Source organism: Apodemus sylvaticus, chromosome 12 (genome assembly GCF_947179515.1).
Source record: "Apodemus sylvaticus chromosome 12, mApoSyl1.1, whole genome shotgun sequence".
Taxonomy (NCBI): Eukaryota; Metazoa; Chordata; class Mammalia; order Rodentia; family Muridae; genus Apodemus; species Apodemus sylvaticus.
Genome location: NC_067483.1, coordinates 59,859,411 through 59,877,749, shown reverse-complemented (window position 1 = coordinate 59,877,749; position 18,339 = coordinate 59,859,411). Strand labels below are relative to the sequence as shown.

General features: G+C 45.8%; 1 protein-coding gene across 1 annotated transcript in view; it reads left to right on the top strand.

Moving 5' to 3' along the window:
* The window catches only part of Rgl1 (ral guanine nucleotide dissociation stimulator like 1), a 106,521-nt gene that overhangs the window by 64,433 nt on the left and 23,749 nt on the right, over positions 1 to 18,339 (top strand). Inside the window, exons 5-9 of the mRNA XM_052200238.1 lie at positions 1,983 to 2,167; positions 5,195 to 5,319; positions 6,910 to 7,125; positions 10,546 to 10,649; positions 14,306 to 14,390. Of these exons, the coding sequence (XP_052056198.1) occupies positions 1,983 to 2,167; positions 5,195 to 5,319; positions 6,910 to 7,125; positions 10,546 to 10,649; positions 14,306 to 14,390 (715 nt within the window). The remainder of the gene's footprint in view (positions 1 to 1,982; positions 2,168 to 5,194; positions 5,320 to 6,909; positions 7,126 to 10,545; positions 10,650 to 14,305; positions 14,391 to 18,339) is intronic.

The following is an 18,339-nucleotide window of genomic DNA, read 5'->3' as shown; positions in this document are numbered from 1 at the left end:
GGCAGAGGCAGGTGGATTTCTGAGTTCGAGGCCAGCCTGGTCTACAGAGTGAGTTCCAGGACAGCCAGGGCTATATGGAGAAACCCTGTCTCCAAAAACCCAAATCCAAAAAAACCAAAAACCAAAAAAAAAAAAAAAGAAAAAGAAAGGACAGCGTGGGAGTTCAGATGCTGTAACAGGCTGCTGTCCCCCTGCACAGTGATACTAGCTTCTATGCTAGCTCTTAACTGCATGAACTATTTGTTTAACTACAGTAGATAATTATAATTTTCATTTGTTTGATTCTGATTCTGTAGACCAAACCCAAAGAATCCTGTGCTTGTTAGACAAATGCCGTGCCACTGCTGGAGTCCAACCCCTTTAAAAAACACATTTTGTGGTTGGGGGCGGGGGATGGCTCAGTCTGTAAGATGCTTGCTGGGGGGATAGCTCAGTCTGTAAGATGCTTGCTGGGGGGATAGCTCAGTCTGTAAGATGCTTGCTGGGGGGATAGCTCAGTCTGTAAGATGCTTGCTGGGGGGATAGCTCAGTCTGTAAGATGCTTGCTGGGGGGATAGCTCAGTCTGTAAGATGCTTGCTGGGGGATAGTTCAGTCTGTAAGATGCTTGCTGGGGGGATAGCTCAGTCTGTAAGATGCTTGCTGCCCAAGATTTAGGACCCAGGTGGATGGATCCCTAGTGCCCATGTGTAAAAAACTGTTGGACATGGTGGCATGTGCTTACCACCCCACTGCTGGGGAAGCAGAGCCCAAGAGTATTTCTAGAGCCTGCTGACCAGCCATCCCAGCCTAATGGTGATCCCCCAGGTCCCAGTGAGAGACCCATCTCAACAAAAAAGGTAGATGGCTCCTGAGGAGTGGCATAGGAGGTTAACCTCTGACCTACACACATATAGTCTTTTGGGTGGGTGAAAGTTTTGTCACTACAGCTAAGACAAAGTATGGTTTCTTTGCGTTGGGATGCACAGGGGGTTACTGATTCTCCCTCATATCTTCTCCAGCAAGCATCAATGAATACCCTTGTGAGGAGGTTGTGTTATTCAGGAGGCAGGGTATCTGTGTTTAGAAAAGGGACCCAGCCGGGCCTGGATCTGACTCTGAAGTGTCTTTGAAGTCTTCTGACTATGAGTAATGGCACTGCAAAGAGTTTGCCCCTTTGCCATTGCTCTGACTCTGTCCAGGGGGAGGAGCTACCCCTAACTTAGAGGCAGCACCCTGTGTTACTCAGAATGTGTCTATAGCACAGCACCCCAAGCACCCAGAATGAACCTGACTGTCTTTGTGCCTTGCCCCCTGGGGGACCTTGTGACTCCATCACCCCTGGAGGGGGTGGTTTCTGACACACAGTCTCATTATAATTTGAGAAACAATGGAAAAACTTTATAAGGGAAGCTCTGGTCCTTGTGCTAAAGCCCTAGTCATGTTTTTAAGATTAAACTGAAGCACCCCCCACTTCCCCTAACCCAGACACTTCTTACTCCAGATGGATTTCTGGCCTAATGGTAGACAGTTATGTCCTAAGTTATCAGTGTGGCTAGTTTTAGGTTCCTTTTCTGTTTTATTACATTTGTTAATCTATTTGTGTGTGAGTCTGCAGGACTGGCTCCAGCTGCTACAGTAGGGGTTGTCAGAGGACAACTTGGTAACATTGTTTCCCTTTTTCCACTGTGGGACCCAGGCACCAACTAACTCAGTTGTCAGGCTTGGTAGAAAGTTTCTTACTCATGGAATCATCTTGATAGCCTGGCTTCCTGGTCTTTAATTTGAGCAAACACACAGTTAGTGGCTTGTGTTTGGATTGTTTGGAACTCAGAAAAATCCTCTTCTCATCTTTCATCTGCCTTGGTTGGATTTTTCTAACAACTCAACGTTATCAATCCCCTCAAAGCCCCCCTCCAGCTAGCAGCTGTGGTGTCCAGAGCCTGTCTGGAGTCCCACAAGCATCAAGCATCGGGCTTAGCGGGTCTCTGTCTCTCCTCCCCAGTGCCATTGCCTCCATCCTGAGGGCCTGGCTGGACCAGTGTGCAGAGGACTTCCGGGAGCCCCCTCACTTCCCTTGCCTGCAGAAGCTGCTGGAGTATCTCAAGCAGATGATGCCTGGCTCCGACCCAGAGAGGAGAGCACAGAACCTTCTTGAACAGTTTCAAAAGCAAGATGTGGATTCTGACAGTGAGTACCTGTTTGGTCCCAGGGAGACCTCTACTGGGACTCAGAAATGTAGGGGTTCCCCATTTATTGGCTCAATAAGAAACCCTGGTACCCTCAGAAAATTGGGATAGTGTAAAATTATTGAACTGTTAGCTTCAGGTCCTTAGAGTTTCAGAGTGAAAAGAGGAATTTTTCAAGACTGGATTTATGATTTTAAAGATTAAATTGTAAAACCAGCTCAGAGAAGCTAAGTAGAGGCTCAGGGTTACGTTACCAGGAAGGGAGTTTCCTGGATTTTTTTTTTTTTAACTTTCCCTTGTCAGCATGGACTGACTTCTTCTCTGCCTAACATGCTGTATCAAATGTAAACCTGTGACAACCAACCTGTGCGACTGGCAAGGATTCAAGACCACTTCCCTCTTACACAAGCTTGGAGGAAGGGTCTCTCCTTTGCCCTAAAAAGCATTACTGTCATGTCCCCTGGCAACCTCGATTCCTGTCATCTGCTGTCTCTAATGGCCAAATCACAGGAAGTTTCCGAGGCTGTTTTTTCCTATTGGAGGCTGACCTCTAGTTTCCAAAGACAAATGCAGGGCCACCACTGCTGGCCACAGAGTATGACGACTGCCAGCCAAGCTCTGAAGAAACGAGTCAAGAGGTTCCACCGGGCTCTAGCTGATGATATGTCCTTTCACTGAGGTGCTGGGTAACAGTTTCCATGGCAGCTGACCCACTTGGAACTTCTGATGGGCATTTCCTTGAAGTAATAGCTGATATCCTCAGTGAGGGAAAGGAAATGGCTCCTAGCACAGATAAGGGACTCTATACCAGAGCCAAAGCAAATACAGTAACTTTAAATTCTGCCCGGGACCTGTTGAGTGGTTTGTATGTACTGGGGACCAGAGAAGGGGAATGCAATTGCATCATTTGGCTCAGATCGCCAAAGGCTTTGTGTCTCAGATGACTTCATCTGCCGGGAATGCTTGAATACCGGGGAAGCTCCAGCTGCCAGACCTCAGCTCCCTTCAGGGCCTCCCTCCCTCCCTACCTCCCTCTCTCCCTCCCTCCCTCCCTCCTGCCTGCCCAGCTTTGTGCTGGGGTAGAAAATGCTGCTGCTGCTGCTGCTGCTGCTGCTGCACTGGAGTCCAGCTCTCCCCACTGGGGCCCGCCTCTGGCCCCATGCCTAATTGGGGAGCCAGTGGGCTCAGTCATTGGTTGTCTCCAGCTCAGGGACTGGAGGGCAGAGCTCTTCTGGCAGGCAGAGGGAGGTGGCTCGACTTGACAAAAAAACTTTTAGGCAATACTCAAGAATGAATCTTTTCCTAAGTACAGGCAGTTGTTCCCAAGAATGCTCCAGGCCCTGTTTGCGAAGTACAGGCTCCGTTCCTGAACTGGAGCGTTGGGAGCTTGGTTCCCTGTGCCTCACCCCACCCCAGGGCACACTAGAGAAAGCAGTGAGCTGTCCTGCACGTTTGCAAAAGTAAAACTGTGCATAGAGATTTTTACATAACCCCTGAAGAGTCAGGCAGGAGCAGTGAAAGCAGGACCAGGTCCCAGAGAGAAAGGATCATAGTTTCCACATGTCGTAACATTCTAAGAGCATGCCAGATTTATAAGTACTTGAATGAATGAATGAATGAATGAATGAGTGAGTGAGTGAGTGAATTAATGAGTATGTGAGTGAATGGTCCTTACCCTGTACTCTTTTTGGCTTAAGCCGGACAGCTTCTGCACGGTTTTACAGGTACATTGTAGCCGTCAGGAGAGGTAGATAGAAGGTCCTCTGAACCTTTGGTTGCACATCAGATTTCTTTTTCTTCACTCAATGAGAAAGTGCCAGAGTCGAGTGGAGAAGTACTGAGTCAGGCCCTAACATCCTCCAAAGGGTGGGATTTCGGCTCTTCACTGGGTATTTTTGCTTGTATCTAGGATAACAGAGATAGATAGTGACACTCTCCTACGTCTCCCAGTTATAACCCAATCTCATTCACATTGGACCGCTCAGCTCTGAGGCCCAGAGCCAGTCCCATAATCACAGCCCGCTGCCAGAGTGGGCAGGCAGCACGTGGTAGTGGGCGGGTAAAGGTCTCACCTTGGGCATTTCCACTTCTCACAGGAAGCTTTGAAGACGCTACATCAATTCTATACAAGATGCTTAACAATGACCCCCATAAAGAGAAAGAAAAGGAGTAAAATGGAGCTATGCTGGGGGTAGTAACACAGAACCGAATTTCTGCCTGGATATTGCTGTGTGCAGCCAGGCTCCCCGGCCCCAGAGGAAGTGCAGTTGTGATGGGAAGAGAGCAAGGCCTGTGATGGGAATGAGGCTGGGGGAGAGACTTCAAAGAGGAGACTGGAGGCCTAGCAGCTGGGCCCTTCGTCAGTTCAGATGGGTTCCCGGAAGTGATTTTCCCTCACTTCTTCAGGCTCTGACCTGTGTAACTCTCAGATGGACAACAAGCTCTATAGGCTTCCCGGGCATTTACCTTCCATCTGTTCTCTATGCAAAAGCAGGCGGCAGCCATTTGGTTTAGCAGCGTTTGAGTCTACTCAGTATTGTTGAAAGTTCTACAGGTCTCACCACATCTCTGAAATCCAAACGACCTGTCCTACCTTACCAAACCCTGCAGGTCGCCTGGCTCAGTCTTTTAGGCGGCTGGTTCTCAGTGACTCAACAATCCAGAATTCAGGGCTGCGGTGTAGGTATTAGCTGGATTAGTCCCAGAAGTAATGATGGAGTTGGTGTGAGCTTAGACAAAGGCTGTGCTCAGCGTTGCCTCTTTAGTCTTTGCCTAGGCTAGCCTCTGAATGATTTTCTGCGGATCACTCAAGGCCTCGCTGAGCTTAATACAAACGTTAGAACACACAGGATTGGACCTCCATTTTGTTCCAATGTCTCATTCTTGTTCGTCTCTAACCTATGGTTTTCTGAAGAGTTAGCCCTCTTCAGAAAACCTCTTCCTGAATGAAAGAAGTGTAGCTTGACTCTATGAACCAAGCCTTCTGCGGCCCCCACGCACGAACTGATTGTTTCCCCACTGTGGACAGATGGACTTCTCAACACCAGCTCCTTCAGCCTGGAGGAGGAAGAGGAACTGGAGAGCGGAGGGTCAGCAGAATTCACCAGCTTCTCGGAAGACCTCGTGGCGGAACAGCTGACCTACATGGACGCGGTAGGTCCTCTTGCTGTATCTCTGATGTGAGTCCACTTAAAACGTGGGGTAGTGACAGTACTGTTGGCCCAGAGGGCAGTGGGCAGCATGGGAGCGTGCTAAAAGTCCTAGAGTCATTGAGAGTCTGTGCCTGCAAAAGGAGAGTTAAGGCTCTGTGCGAATCATCTGCGTGAATAATTCAAGACCTGGGTGAAAGTGCATTTCCCTCAGAGCTCTGGTCACAGAGGGAAGTAAGAATTCTAATCCTAGCGAAACAGAATCTACCCTGTGCTGTGGGTATTTCTCTCCCTTCGGACTCATAAATAGTTCAAGAGCTGACCTGTTTATTTGGAGGACTGTAAAGGGGTGAGGGCTTAGTTAGGATGAAGTGAGCTCAGAGTCCACATGTGGCCGCATCTGGCAGGCTGTCTCCACGTGTGCTTCCTGCACATTTGAATTTTGACAGTCTCTGTGTGCTGTGCACATTTGATTGTGCTAACCAGATTGCATAGCTCGGAGATTGTTGGAAAACATAGTCAAAGAATTAGCAATTATCACGATGGTTTTACTCTTCAGCACGTAAACTTTTGCAGCATATGAACTGGCCAAAATTTCCATCCAATGGGAATGCAAATAGAATATGGAAAGTAGATTACATAGTCATATGGAATACCTGCTGGCCATCTTTTATACATTATATTATATTGTATTATATTATAATTATATATTACATATAATAATTATATAATATAATACATTATATTACACATTGACTACCTTATATTCAGTTGTACAAATCAGAATCTGATCTATTCTACCATTTGTTGTTAGAATAAGGAAAAGATAAAAAAATATTTTTATTGCTTTAAGGAAAAGACCTGAAAACAGTCCCTCATTTTTCTGTGAGTATGTGAGGTTGATTTTCCCCCTATGTTAGTTTCTTTCTCTGCTTTGAAAAATGGGATTCAATTGAGCTGCGAGATGTGGCATGTGTTATAACCTACGTGAACTTCTTTCCAAGTGGCCCCAGAGCATCTGTTAGCATGCTAGACAGCTGGTGTCCCTGCGTGTGCAGGATTTTGAAGACATTCCTAAAGGATCATTCCCACTGTCCTTTTTTTTTTGATTAGTAGCGCCAATCCTACTAGAGTTACTTGATTTTGGGGGGCAAAATGGATAGATAAAAATGGCTTTGATGATTTAATTTTTCTTTTGGTAATTTTTTCCCCTCTATTAAGCAAATTTAAAAGATCACATGGGAGTCTAGCTGTGATGGCTCACACCTTAAATTCCAGCACTGGGGAGGCAGACACAGGCAGATCTCTATGACTTCGAGGCCAGGTTGGTTATACATAGTGACTTCTAGGATGGCCAGGACCACTCAGAGAGCTTCTGTTTCAAAACACGAAAACAAACTAACAACAAATCATGTGGTCCTTTCTGATCCATTCATCCATTACTTACCTTGAGTGTGAAGATGAACACCATGTGGCAAGTCCAGCAGAGGAAGATGCCTTGTCCACTTACAAGCCCCTGATTTCCAGTTGTCTCAGGTGACACGTTGTGTAAAGCATCTGCATGTTCCTAATGTCACTCCCTCCTTTGTTTCAGCAACTGTTCAAGAAAGTAGTGCCTCACCACTGCCTGGGCTGCATCTGGTCTCAGCGGGATAAAAAAGAAAACAAGCATTTGGCTCCTACGATCCGTGCCACCATCTCTCAGTTTAATACCCTCACCAAGTGTGTTGTCAGCACCATCCTGGGGAGCAGAGAGCTCAAAACTCAGCAGCGAGCCAGAGTCATCGAGAAGTGGATCAACATCGCTCACGTAACTGCCTTTTAAAATCCTATTGTTGTGTTTGGTAGACGGCCTTCCTGACATCAGACATGAGTTACATTTCGCTGAGTCTCGGACTCTAGTCTGTCAGAGCCGTCATCCCGCCATCCCGAGCCCGTGACAAGTGTCTTGACACTGGGTAGAGAAAAGTAGTGTCTAACTTGTCCATCATCTATTTTGTGGGTTCCTAGTAAGTTACAACATTAATCTTTAGGGCTATAATAAGACCACAACTGATTTAGCTGTACAGGAGCCAGACTCACTGAAGTGACCTCACCCTATGAAGGACAGGAGTCAGCAATAGAAATGGTATAGAAGTGGAGAAGGGAAAAGTTATCTCTGTGTCCGAGTGATCAAAAAGAATGCCCTGGGGCTGAAGAAATGGCTCAGTGGTTAAGAGCACTGACTGCTCTTCCAGAGGTCTTGAGCTCAGTTCCCAGCAACCACATGGTGGCTCACAACCATCTGTGATGGGATCAGATGCCTTCTTCTGGTGTGTCTGAAGACAGCAACAGTGTACTCATAAACTTAAAATAAATAAATTTTTAAAAAAAGAAAGCAAGAATGGATCTCACTTTATCAAAGAGTAGGATTTTAGCTTATTGAAGAAGGCAAGAAGAAGCCGCAGTGGCAAGGATCATGAAATTAGTTGATGTATACATTTGCCATTAGTCCATGTTCTGGGCCATAGCTAACCCTCAGCCAGAACACATGTAGCTTCATGTCCCATTCAATGTACTTGTCCACCACGCCTTGTTTATAGGACATAACACCTAAGTCTTTCATATTTTCTTTTATTGTTTTTGACCAAAGAGCAAAACCACAATAGTTCCAGAGAATTTGCCTTGTTTTGAGTCTTTAAGATGGCCTATTTATTACCCTACACATGCCAGTATCTGGACAAAAACAAAGCAGGAAGCAAGGCATGGACATTGTAAAGAACTCACTTACTGTTCCACAAAAACAAACAAACAAACTGAACTCCTTAGGTAGCCCGAACGCAGTATCCCCGGTGGGGGTAGTGACTCAAATCATGACTTTCAGTTGAAGTTAAATATAGATTGTGTGTTTACATGATAAGGAAACTCTGAATAACTCCAAGTGTATTCCGCATCCCACAGCATGTGCACAAAGCCAAGAGCCCTTAGCCTTGCTGTGCAATGGGTTCCCCCCATGTTGAGTATGTTTTGTCTCTTGAAATTGTAGAGAATAACTTCATAAAATGCTAAAACTTGCAGGTGGTTTCCTGCCAAGATTTATTTTATTCTTCCTTCCTTAGTCATAGTTGATTTCTGCTGAAAAAAAAGTTTGAAAAATGATATTAATTTTACTTGTAGAAACTATTTCTGACCTAATATGGGTGTGTACCCTTGGCCTGGCCTCTGCTGCAGTTTTGGATTTGCACTGCATCTTTTGGAATATGCCTCCTTTTCTAGAAACAGGACTGGATGCTTCATGAGTTCCTGTAAACCCTTAGCCTCAGCCTGTTACTGAATAATGTGTTCCATATGTTTATTACGATAGACATGATATATTGGGGCCTGGGTGTCTTTATTTATTGCAAGTTTCCTGGTTTTAGAACATAATTTTGGGATGCTGAACCTTTGTTGAACCATGCTGTCAGAGACAGGTTTCAGACAGCAGCAGGGCTAACCTCCCCCCCTCTTTCCCCCTCCCTTCCTCCCTGTATCCCCCCTCTTTCCCCCTCCCTCCCTGTTCCCCCTCTCTTTCCCCCTCCCTCCCTGTCCCCCCTCTCTTTCCCCCTCCCTCCCTCCCTGTCCCCCCTCTCTTTCCCCCTCCCTCCCTCCCTGTCCCCCCTCTCTTTCCCCCTCCCTCCCTCCCTGTCCCCCCTCTCTTTCCCCCTCCCTCCCTCCCTGTCCCCCTCTCTTTCCCCCTCCCTCCCTGTCCCCCCTCTCTTTCCCCCTCCCTCCCTCCCTGTCCCCCCTCTCTTTCCCCCTCCCTCCCTCCCTGTCCCCCCCTCTTTCCCCCTCCCTCCCTCCCTATCCTCCCTCCTATCCCCCTCTCCCCCTCCCTCCCTCCCTGTCTCATAGTCTTCACTGCCATTGCCTCCCTCCCTTCTTTGTTCCTCCCTCCCTCCCCTTTTCTGTCTTTTTTCTTTCTCCATCACTTCTACATCTCACCTTCCTCGTTCTCCCCCTCCCACTCCCTCTCTACCCCCTCCGTCTCTCCTTGCCTCCCTCCTCCTCTGTTTTCTTTTTAAATAAAGGGGACACCAGGACATTTTAAAAGACTGGGCATGAATTTTATGAAGTACATTGAAATTTACTCTGAAGAAAACATTTGAGGTTTGGTTAGCGTGCAAAATTTTGTCATGACAAATTGGAGAATTCTGTTTTTACTTCATAGTCCAGATCAACATTACTTAGGAAAATGGTTCCTGAAGCAAGTTGCTTTATGCCCAACCACCCTGGCACCTCTTGCCTGAGAGGTTCAGCATGAGGCCAAACATGTGTTCATGCAATGTAGTCAGCTGAGAAACCTCACTCCTGCTTACCCATAAAGCATCTCCTCTGACCTAGACAGATGCGGCACATTCACGGATGTGGCCACACCCCCAGGCCAGCCAACTCTGGGATGGAATTCTTTCCCTGTTTTACTGGCCCTGCTCTCTGTAGGGTTTGCCTCCAGGGCCACTGACTACCCACCCTCTGAGCTTGGCCCCCTAGGGCAGGGTATATTTAAGTGAGGAGCCTCTCTTCTTACCCCCAAAAAAATGACACCCCAAATCTGTTCTTTCTCTGTTTTGTTTTAAAACACTGCCAAAATGAATCCTATTTTTAAAAGCCCAAGTTATTTTGAAAGCCTTGAAGTACCAAGGTGTTTCTGAATGTTTGCTATTGTGGGACAAGCCAATTTGAAACCAAATGAATGTGTATAAAAATATTCCCCCCTTGGCTAAGACCATGAAAGTTGAAGTTCAACTTGTGGTGAATTTTTATTGCCAAGTTATATACACCTCTCAGGCCTGCGGCTCTTTGTACCATCTGGACTGACTGCGGTTGCTTCCCTGCCCCCTCGGAAGGCCTGCAGGGCACAGTGGTCCTCCACACGTTCGTGCAGAGTTTGAAGGCTCGCACAGGCTCCCTGCACCACCACGCGTGCTTACTTCCTCGAGTTGTTTTTACTGGGAAAGCTGGAAACCATGAAACTGTAACAACAACGCAAAAGTATATTAGAGAGGAAAACAAGCCTACCGTGCCAAGATCTATAAAGTGTTTTGGTGACTGGGGCGGGAGGAAGGAGCCACTTTTTGATGTGCAGTATTTATACAGCTGCCCATTTAGTGGTAAGAATTCATAGCAGCTGTAATACCTCTAACACAGGAAACCAGCAACTCACTGTAACACTGATATTTAAATGCCTTTTATGTCTCCGTCACTCCCCACACAGGAATGTAGAATCCTGAAGAATTTTTCCTCCTTGAGGGCCATCGTTTCCGCACTGCAGTCTAATTCCATCTATCGGTTGAAAAAGGCTTGGGCTGCAGTCCCGAAGTAAGTTCCCCAGTGCCTGCTCTGTTGTTCTGGCCCCCGTGATCGGTCTGCTTCCATACCGTGGGTCTTTACCATCAGAGCACATATTATGTGACAAGAGAAACATGTTTGAAACCTCTCTGTATTCCAGGAAGAGTGCATTAATGAGTTTCTACGGTGGGCAGCTACAGGAGCCACACCCACTCTCCGCCATGGTCTCCGAGGCTCGGAGGGCGGGGCGTGCTTGTTATCCGGCTCTCGAGGGATGAGGCTGTAGGGTGATGACGTTGGGCAGTTTGCATGACTTCTGGTTATTGTTTTTCAGTCTCATTCCAAGGTCCTAAGCTGCGCCAGCATATGAGGGATAACCATTCAGATCTCAGCTTTTGAGCTTTAGTAGGAGGAGATTGAGTCCATTTCCGCTTCAGCATATTAAAATGTCTTAGTGAGGGGAGACCCAGGACTCCTTCCATGGCCTCTGACTGAGATTATTAACGACTAACATTCTGTGCTGTTTTCTTCTCATCCTTCTCAGTCCCACCTCTGGCATCATCAGCAACACAGAGATCTTCCTCTGTCATTACTGTATTCCTTCCACTTCCAGAACTTTGCTTCTGGAAGGACCAGAGGCTTGTTCCTCCCCCCAACCCCCAGAGGAAGGGACAGTTTGTTCCCACATTAGTTCAGATTTAGAAGGTGTCTTAGGTAGAGTCTCCTCTGCTGTGATAAAAACACCCTGACCAAAGCAACCTAAGGAAGAAAGGGTTCGTTTTGGTTTACAATTCTTGGAGCTGTAGAGGGGGTGGCAGTGGAGGCAGGAAGCGGCTGGTTGCGTTGTTTCTACAGTCAGGAAGCAGAGAGCAGTGAGTGCTTGTTCTGAACTTGGTTTTTCCTTTTCGCTCAGCTCAGGACTCCAGCCTATGGGACGGTATAATTCACATTTAGGATCCAGTCTTAGTTACTGCCCTATTGCTGTGAAGAAACACCACGAGCAAAGCAGTTTCTAAAGGAAGGCATTTGACTGGGCACTTGCTTACAGTTTCAGAGGATTAGTTGGTGGCCATCATAACTGGGAGCATGGTATCAAGCTGGTATGGGAGAAAGAAGTAGCTAAGAGATTAGCTCTTGATCTACAGTAGGGGCTGAGGGAAGGAGAGAGAGGCAGGGGAAGAGATGCTGGATTTACCATGGGCTTTGAAACCTCCAAGCTCAGCCCTAGTGACACACCTCCTGCAACAAGGCTACACTGCTAATCTTCCCCAACAGTTCTGCAAACAGGGAACCAACCACTCCAATATATTGGGAGACATTCTGGTTTGAACCACCACGGATGGGTTTTTCCACCTCAATCAAATCTAGATTTTTTTTTTTACAGACACAATCAGAGATATATTTCCATGGTAATTCTAACACAGAAACCATGCTATTAATCCTATAAGAGGCCAACCAGAGTTTTATAGTGTATGCTGAAAAATGGGTGCCAGAGGAGATGAGATGCTTACAGATGAGATAGAAGTCACTTCATTGGTTAGGTTATTCTTTGATGCTTTAAAAAGGAGTTAAGGTAAGTGATGCTAATCCTAGCACACAGAAAGCCGAACAGGTGGACCTCTGTGAGTTGGAGGCCAGCCTGATCTACATAGGAAATTCCAGGCTAGCCAGGGATATAGTGAGACTCCTTCCCCTTTTTTAAATTGCAGCATGCTTCATGTGACAGAGCCATGGAAGCCACACCCCATGGGTGACAGAGCTGGAGCACAGGCTCTGCAGATACAGTGCACTCTCTTGACTCCGGCTCTTGCTCCCCTTCATCTCCTTTTTTTTTTTTTTTTTTTTTTTTTTTTACGAATTTCAATAGTGAGTGTTAGTCTGTATGAGAGAGATGAATTGATTAATTTTCCTCTGAACATACATTTAATGAAAGCTGTAGGTCCTAACGAGTCATTGGTTGGTATCACTCTCATTATAGTTTCCCATAAGCAAAGGAATGGTCAGATGGTGAAATCTGTCTGACTTCAGGGAAAACCGAGTATAGCTGTTTTGGGTGGTTGACAAGTAGAGTCAACTAGTTTAGAAAGTCACTTCCCTGTCCCAGGATTTCCTCTCCAGCAAGTCTGAGTCTTAAACTGCAACTTTAAAAACTAGCGTACACCGGGCTGAATGGTTAAGAGCACGCCATGTTCCAGGCTGTGCCTTTGCTCAGCAGGCCACTCAGGAGCCAGCATTTGCCTGGTACTCCATAAACATTGCTGACTGAAAAGAAGGTGGACCTGCAGGCTGGCCTCTGACATCATAAGCACTGTTTCTTGTAGAGGACCTGAGTTCAGCCCCCAGTACCACCTTCCATTTGTGACTTCAGTTCTAGAAGACCAGATGTTTCTCATCTCTGGATCTCTGAGGGCATCGCACTAATACACCTCACATACACAGACACGCATAAACACATAATGGAAAGTAATAATAAGTCTTTAAAATGCTAGTCCACGATATGCGTGTTTTAGATTCTTGGGTTGCCAGAGAGAAGATCCGTTCTTCCAGGTGTCTTTAAAACAACTTTTTAAACACCAAAGAACAAAACAATTCACAAAACTCAACCCTGTTGAACATATGTGATTTGCTGCTTGACTAATTTACATTTTAGGAAGGGTGCTGTAGGACACCACATGCCCTTTGCACATCAGTTTTATGTGTCTCCATGGCTGAATTTAGGGGGAGTGGAGTCAAGGTACCATATTTGCCACTTTAATCATAATCTTTTACATTTCTAGCTTTCAGCAGACAGAGGCTACCTACTTCCTTCTTTCTATTGAAGTACTTATATAATTAAGTTCCTAATTATTTTCTCCAAAACAGAGTTTTCATGGTTTTGTTATACAAATAATATTATACTCCTTAAAATGCAAATAAGTCTTAATAATGGCCTTTATGATATTTTATGGTAATGAAGATGTTGTACACATGGAGACTTGGCTGCTAATCAAGTGTGGCCTTCAGAATCATCATCCATTCAGTGGCTGTGGAGAGAGGCATGTACAGGCAGACAAGCAGGGTGCTCCGGCTCCTGAGGGGCCTGAACCCCACAGGTGCTCTGCAGTGCACCCCTGCGGTAGGTCTCCTATGTACAGAGACAATTGAAGCTGGAAAGCTAAGCAACTTGTCCAGGATCACCAATGAAGTAGTGAGGTGCCGCTTGATAAGCGAGGTTTGAACCCATCCGCCATGGCGCTTAGAACCACGATGAGGCCACCTAGGATGCTGAACATTGGGGTTCTATATCTGCAGCTCTCAACAGTTAGCAGTGAAAACTTCTCTCTGCACTTGGGTGTCTGGCCAAGGTGATCTCCGCAGGACTCTGTGTGCATTACTAGGATAAAAGCTTTTAAAACTTACTTACGAGAGCATCTCTCTAGAACTTGATGCCCCAATTGAATCATCATTTTTTTAAATTAATTAAATAGGTTTGATTGGAAAATTTCCTCTTATCGTTCTGGTAACCGTGCTCATCTTTTCAAAGGCTGTGTACATGAAGACACTCATTAGCTTCATTTGTGTAGCATTACCCCAAATCCTGAGGTCCAAACAGTCTTTACAGGCAATAAGAACTGATGACAGCTACGCTTAGGTGTTGGATTTCCTGAATCTCTGTTGCTTATTTGTTTCTTCATCTTTCTCCATAGGGACAGAATGCTGATGTTTGAAGAACTTTCAGATATCTTCTCTGACCATAATAACCATCTAACCAGTCGGGAACTGCTAATGAAGGTGAGGATTCCTGGCAGCCCCTGGGAACTGAGAAGAATGGCCTGAAAGCTACTTAAGTTCCTCGGCCTCCAGGGAAGCAGAAAGTTTATCTTATACCTAATCTGGGAAACATGGAAGTGAGAAAAATTCAAAACCCAGTTGAGCCTTTCTCCTCCTGTCTTTCCTCCTTTCCACCCACACAACTGACATGAAAACCTGGCTTCGAATGAGGATGTGTCTAGCAAGCAGATACTGAGTGCTGTTGGTTGCGTGGATGAGAGGCCTTGGAGTATCACTCCTTAGCAACACAGCTCTTACAATGAGGAGGCCAGCCTCCAAGTCCACATCCTTTTTTTGGACCCAATTGCACAATACGTTTTCAGTCGGCAATGTTGAGCGCCAGATAAGTGAGGCCTCCTGAGCCTGCTGGGCAAAGGTATAGCCGGACTCGTTCCACTTCTTTAGAAATGTGTTGAGTGTTTATAAAACATTGAACTGGTCTTTAGAGACATGAAGACTGACAGCAGCCTCTGTGTCTAGGAGTTCACTCATAGTTGATGACTGTGAGTACTATACAGTAATCACTCAATAATGACAAATAACTTCACGCACAATCAGTGGTCACTTAATACAGGCCAGTTAACTGTTATCACAGTTTTCCACTATCTACATTTTGTCATCTTTATTTTATAGATAACTAAGGCCCATAGGTAGGTGTAGCATTCCTGTAATTCCTAAAGTCTACACCTAACATATAGTATAGCTGAATTGTGATTTCAACTTAGGGACAATCAAAGGTGCATCCCTTGTTTTGCCAATGCCTGCTACAGTGCTTTGCGTCAACTATACATCCAGAAGCCATTGTTTGACTGCACGGATTAAGGGGCTTGCTGTCCACATAACTGTCTTTTTCCTGCTCTGGTTCCTTCTAGAAGCAGCTGATAATGGAATGGGCAGTTTATACTGATATCCGATAAACTGCGCACTAACCCAGTGATTCCTGGGATTGTGTTACTCCTTCTTTCACATCTTTCTGGATTTGCAGACTTTAAATGGAAACCCATCTGGCTGGAAGGACAGGGCTTAGTGGCCTCCCAGTCTGCAACACAGAGCTAGACTAACTGGAGCCACACACTGAAATCCCAATAGCCCTGAATCATCCTTCCCAAGGCAGATAAATTGGATTGTGTGTAGCTCATTGCCTGGTGACAGTCTTCTGGCTGAAACCTTAGAGGCGAGGCTATATCTAGACATTAAAGATCCCATAAACCTTTCTCAAATGGAGACATCCACCTCAGTGCTCTACGTTAGATGTCATATAAGGTTCAGATCCCAACAAACTGAAAAACTTGGCCATGATGGAGGTGGCCTGGACATTGTCACGAGTGCTGGTGGAATGCTTCAGGCATCTATGTGTGCATGCAGATCCCTTTCCCATCATCTCTGTTGATCATTATTCATGTGAACTGTATAGCTCTGGGTGTAACTTCTCAGCACAGTTGTAAATAATGAGATCAAGGTACTTAAGTTCTCAAAATAAGCACTAAGAAAAACTACTGGGCCCTGTTTCTAATGTGTTACTCCTAGACTGATTTATAGTTGGGTAATCTTGGTTTAAAATGACCTATGTTCTACTTGTGGGTGAATGGAATGTGCCACTTCTCAAATACTATGGCCCAGACAACAGAATAATTAGCAAACATTGTGGTTTTCCTTCTAACTGTTGAGAAAAGATGTTTTTTTAAATTTCTCTTCAAAGTCTTAAATTTATTATAACCTTGTGATTTCTGAAACTTAGAATAATTACAAATCATTGAATCTATAGATTTTGAAACAATAGGAAAGCAGGATACCACCAAATCTTGGCTCTTCTGTGTCTTGGTAGATGACAGTTAGCTCGCCCTGGTTGCAATGTAAACAATGTCTAAACACCTGCAAGAGTCTTGCTCCGGTGGAAATGAATGGTCAGTGTGCCTCGGCAGCATGTTAATACCAAGGTTGGAGCAAGAGGCCATTCACACTGTGAAGACCCATCCAAATACAAGTTTCCAGTAGCTTCCAAGCTGCAATTTAACCATCATTTCTTAAAAATCGAGCCAGCACCCATCAACAGTCATCTGAGGCCTTGTATAAGTCTCCGAGGCTCAGGGTCGACAGAAGGCAGCTGGATTCTGCAAAAGCAGAGATGAAGGAAAAGGGAGACACTTGCCTGGGGAGAAGGCCAGAGGTTAGAGAGCACAGGAGGAACAGGGATCTGTGTGAGAGGTTGGAGGAAGCTCGGCGAAGGTGAAATTCATCACACAGAGGTGATTGAAGTCACTTCCAGCCAGGGCGGTGCATTGCAGGAGGCCACTCAGGGAAACTCAGGGAAGCTCGGGTACTGTGGTGGGGTGGCGATGGAGAGAGTTTCAGGCCAGCAGAGGAAATGAATGCGAATTTTGGATATGTCAAGTGGATGGATTTTCAGTTGACATTCCCTTGGGAGGAGCTAGCAGCAGGCAGTCACTGCTTTCTTTGTCCTTTTCCTTTTCTCTGGACCGCATTTTATTGTGTGGATAACCTTGAATTCATGGTGTATCCCAGGCTGGCCTTGAACTCATGATCCTCCTGCCTTGACCTCCCGAGTGTTGAGATTACAGGGGTGCGCTGTGCATGGTTGACTTGTCAGATTTGTGTGAGTCCTGCAGCCAGGGATGGAATCTCATTCTCGTGAAACTACCATCATGAAATCAACAAATCCTGCTCCTTGTCTCTGGTCTTTTACTCCAGTGCTCATAGGATGGAGTCTTCAGTGCTCCTTAAGATCACTCATTGCTTTATGATTCTTAGGCTTTAGCTTTTTAGAAGTGCCTTCTAAGAATTTGAGATGAGCCCGGCATAGTGGAAACTGCTTTTAGTACCAACACTTGGGAGGCAGAGGCAGGTGACTCTCTCTGTGTAGCTTGGCCTACATAGCAAGTTCTAGGCTAGCCAGAGCTACACTGTTGAACTCTCTAGAAAAAGAAGAAGGAGGAGGAGAAGGAGGAAAAAGAAGAGGAGCAGGGCCGGGCGGTGGTGGCACATGCCTGGGAGCACTTGGGAGGCAGAGGCAGGCAGATTTCTGAGTTCGAGGCCAGCCTGGTCTCCAGAGTGAGTTCCAGGACAGCCAGGGCTACACAGAGAAACCCTGTCTCGAAAAACCAAAAAAGAAGAGGAGTAGGAAGAAGAGGAGGAGGAAGAAGAATTATTTTAGATAAATCCAAAATAGTTTCTAGCACTTTCCCTCTACCCATAGTTCAGGTTCTAGAAGAAGTTATACATTAGGAAGAGGTGGGTGCTTATCTTCATGTCAAGTAGAATTGATTTGTCACTCCAAAATAAATCCTAAGAATCTGGGGACTCTTGCAACCACCTGGTTTGGGAAGTGGCACGTACTAACTAGATTTCTGTCATGTGTCCCCAAGAAAACCTGTGTAATGTCATTAGATGATAACTCTCTCTTATCATCTGTGATAGAGACTTCTGAGATGGACTCTGTCCCCAGTGTCATGCACAGCCAGGATCACAGCTGGTTACCAACAGAATACATTTATGCCCTGACAACGTTAGTCAGGCCCCGACGCTCAGAAGGATTCCTTTTGTGATTGTACGGTGATGTAAGGTCACATGCTAAGGTCATGTGATAAAACCTGACTAAGGAAAAACTAATATAGATGTTACACTGAATTGTGAAATTGCCATCCATTCAAGCAGTTCCTGGAAAATGAGACCTAAACAAGACCCTGAAACCACAAAACTGAAACATTTTATATTCAGTCAGCAAGGCCATGATTAGTTGTTACATGGAAGCTGGGTTCTTGTTCCAGGCAGCAGGCAGGGAGCTTTGGTGGCTAAGCTGTCTCAGGCCTTCAAGAGGCAGGGTAGACTTGTCAGAGTTCCAAACCAGGGAGGCATCTTAGGAGGACTAAGGGAACCCACAAATGGCTCCCCT